Source organism: Elephantulus edwardii, unplaced genomic scaffold (genome assembly GCF_000299155.1).
Source record: "Elephantulus edwardii isolate Elephantulus edwardi_28Jun2011 unplaced genomic scaffold, EleEdw1.0 scaffold00088, whole genome shotgun sequence".
Taxonomy (NCBI): domain Eukaryota; kingdom Metazoa; phylum Chordata; class Mammalia; order Macroscelidea; family Macroscelididae; genus Elephantulus; species Elephantulus edwardii.
In genome coordinates this window covers 8,045,461-8,049,205 of record NW_006399838.1, presented here as the reverse complement: position 1 = coordinate 8,049,205, position 3,745 = coordinate 8,045,461, and the positions used below count along the sequence as shown (strand labels likewise).

Below are 3,745 nucleotides of genomic sequence, written 5' to 3'. Positions count from 1 at the left end.
TGTTCCAGTCAGATACTATTTGATGGTACACACATAAAAAATAATAAAACCATTTCAAGGACATTAATAATTCACAAGAAATGTAGGGTAAAAATTAGACCCTTAAGAATAATGCCCTTTTCCGAATCACAAAGTTCTAGAGATACAGAATATTTGTGTTTTTGTGTTCAGCCATAAATTGGGCACTTGTTCTAAATACAGTCATGTGTAGCCAGCCTATGTCCTCTCTAATTGGATATATTTTTAGCCATGAAGAGCATCCCCACCCCACTTCATTTTCTGTTTTAATGTTATCAACTGGGCAGAATTATTTTTACAAAGATTGAATAAATGGAAGAATTTATGCACCTATCCCTCTGTCATTGTTAGGTGTCAGACCTTCGAAAAGTGTAAAAATTCAGATAGGTTGTAAGGAAGGAGTTGGTATTTCTGGAATCCTGCAAGACTGGTTTCATGTAGTCTTGCTTGCAGTGCCGTGTGCCATAACCAGAGGCCTGCGGGGCGAGTTCAAGGGCACATTTGTAAAATACCACGTTCCTCTGTTGTGCCTGGGTGCTTACTACGAAGATGTTATTGTATGTCTTTCTCCAGTGCAGGGAAGATACAAAAGATTTTCACCTTGTTCAAAAAAATTCCAAATCGTTCTCAAAAAAGGAGTCATTTGTTGTAATCTGGTCCTTTTTAGAATTCCACCGGTGGCAAAAGCTGATGATGATAAATCCTACAATGGCTGTGAACCCTTTATTGACAATATCAAGGCAGCAGAAGACCCCAGTGGGTCCCTCACCATATGAACTTCGAACAGTTGAAAGGTATTTCTTTCCGTTATAGTGTTCCCACCCCAGGTGAAAGTGAATGAATTATCTTTGTGTTTAGAATGGTGTTACCTCCAGTGTTGTTTTATTGCCTAATGCTGTTTCAGTTAACTGCAGTGCAACAATTCACATCAAGATACTCTGCTGATCACACCTTCCAGACACCTCCCACCACCTCCCCTCCCAAGTCCCCTCGACCTACTCACTCAGCAACGATCTAAGCAGCGCTGGTATGTGACAGGTACCGCACAGGTACAGGCATTTAGATTTCCTGGAAAGGTGCAATTCTTTCTTTTCCATACAAGTGAAACTGTAAGTATTCTGGCTGCATTTTCTGGTCATTGCCTGTCTTTCCTTCTTCAGAATAATTTGATTGTCTGAGAAGGTAAGAACCATTACTTCTCATTTTTTCACTGAGTCTGAACAGAAAAGCTGGGCTTCTAGTCATTACTGGAGGTTAGTAGAAAGAATAAAGAATAATGCACACCCATGTTTATTGCAGCTTTGTTCACAATAGCAAAGAGTTGGAAACAACCCAAGTGCCCATCAACAAAAGAATGGATAGAGAAGCTGTGGTATATTCACACAATGGAATACTATGCTGCATTGAAAAACAAGAAACTAATGAAATGTTATACAAAATGAGTGACCCTAGAGGATATTATGCTGAGTGAAATGCCTCAGTCACAAAAGGACAAATATTGCATAGGGACACTGTTGTAAAATGGGACTGACATCAGGGTTAAATAAAACTTAAGAAAAGAGGGGATAAATTATGTATACTGAATTGAAATAGAAGAGGGAGAGAACTGTTTAAAAAGGATATATTAGTTGGTATTATTGTCATGACAGGAGTTCAGAATGAAGTCTGCATAGTGGAGTGGACGTGGGGAGAGGGCTTATATAACAATGAAAGAATTTTTCTTTTACTTTTCAAAGAGCAGAGAGAACTGGGGGGGTAGGGGTGAGCAGGGAGAAAAGGGCAACAATGAATGAATGGAAATCCAAAGTCTGTAAACTTTTTATTAAAATTAGTAATAAAAAAGAGAGGAAAAAAGAATAAATTGTCTGCTCGGATATCATATAAAATCCCAGATAACCAATCAAGCCAAAGTATTTCAACAGCATGTGAAAGAATTTGGGGTTTAAGAGTAAAAATGTTTAAAATAGAGTGGTATTGATTTGGTTACATTTGTATGTGTGTGTATATATACATATACATACACACACACACACACACACACATATGATTCTTAAGGTTCTAGGGTGTTCTACCAGTGCTTCTTAGATCTTTGCTGAATGAGTAAGTCGAGGGGGCTTGGAAGGGGAGGTGGTGGGAGGTGTCTGGAAGCTGTAATCAGCAGAGTATCTTGTAATTATTGCATTACAGCTACTGAAATAGCATTAGGCAAGAAAACAATTCTCGAGACATCCCTAGAACTTTCCTTTTTCTTTTTCTTGGTTTTGTTAGATCAATCCTTGCGTAATAACAAGGTCTTAATCTTCCTTCCCACATTTCCACTTACTCCAAAAGTGATGGCACAATTTTATGCTTCATTTTGGGAAGAGAAGGTAAAATTCCATACGGAAAACACAACACAAAATCAAACCAATAGAAATCTCACGCACTGCAAACAACTGCCTGAGCAAAGTACTGCAGAAATGGCCTCTTCCTCCAGCCTCATTTCAGCTACTTTATCTCTCGTTCCCAGAGAGTTATTGTCTTCTGCTGTACCTCCAACTGACCAGAGACAGTTTTGTGCTTCTCACACGTATGGACCCTCTGTTACACCTAATGCAGCTTCGGCAGCTGTGCCGAACTTGTCTGGTCGTGTCTGCTCAGGTAGGAACAACAGATGCTCACCTGTTGTGGGGCGGCCACTTTGAATTGGGTGGCTACAAAGAGCTTGCAATCTATTACATTGTTTTATTTTTTTGTTTGTTTTGTTTTAAATAGAAGATTTTAATTAGTAAAAAATTATCCCTAACCTTTTCCCCTCCATGTTTTTTATTAATTGAGATTTTTTAACAAAAGTTTACAGAGAACTTGGATTTCCATTCTTTCAATGTTGGGCATTTTCCTCCCTAGCCCACCCCCCCCCCCCCCCGCCAAGTTCACTTTTCTCTCTGAAAAAAATTCTTTCTTTTTTGCACAATTTCCTCCCTACCCCCAGTCCAGCTTGCTGTGCTACTCTTATTCTAGACTGTTGTCATGAAAATAATACCTAATCATATATTCCTTTAAACAGTTTTCTCTCATCTTTTTCAACACAGTGAACATTATTTAGCTCTTCTTTGTCCCATGTCAGTCCTGTCTTATAACAGAGGCATTATGCAATATTTGTCCTTTTGTGACGGAGATATTTCTCTCAGCATAATGTCCTCTAGGGTCACCCATTTTACATAATATTTTATTAGTTTCTTGGTTTTTAGTGCTGCATAGTATTCCATTGTGTGAATATACCACAGCTTCTCATACATGCTTTCTCCAGTCTTGGTTAATGTGCCACAGACTGGTAGTTTTTAAAAACATAGATTATGAGGGGTTTGTGCGGGGAGAAGGGTGCAACAATGAATGAATGGAATCCCAAAATCTCTGTTCATTGAAATGAAAAATAAACAACCTAAATTTAAAAAAAAATAAAAATAAAAAAAAACATAGATTATTAAAAAAGGCTCCTTGAGGTCACCTCATCGAATGCTTGAGTTTTACAAATGACAAGAACTCTCCTAAGAAAAAAGTTATAGTATGATTTCTTTCAAAAGAGCTTGTGAATAGTTTAATGAGCGGTACTGATTTTGCATCATATAAATCGCTTACGGCCTAGAGACTTGTGCTGGGCTGTGTGTAAACTGTTTGTAAAAACAAGTAGAGATAAGGGGAGCTCTGGTGGCCTAGTGGTAAAGAGGTGCAACTACAATCCCAGAGG

General features: G+C 38.3%; 1 protein-coding gene across 1 annotated transcript in view; it reads left to right on the top strand.

Annotated features, from left to right (window-relative positions):
- Positions 1-726: 726 nt before the first annotated feature.
- SAMD7 (sterile alpha motif domain containing 7) overlaps positions 727-3,745 on the top strand; it is a 74,022-nt gene continuing 71,003 nt past the window's right edge. Inside the window, exon 1 of the mRNA XM_006890385.1 lies at positions 727-812. Within this exon, the coding sequence (XP_006890447.1) occupies positions 727-812 (86 nt within the window). The remainder of the gene's footprint in view (positions 813-3,745) is intronic.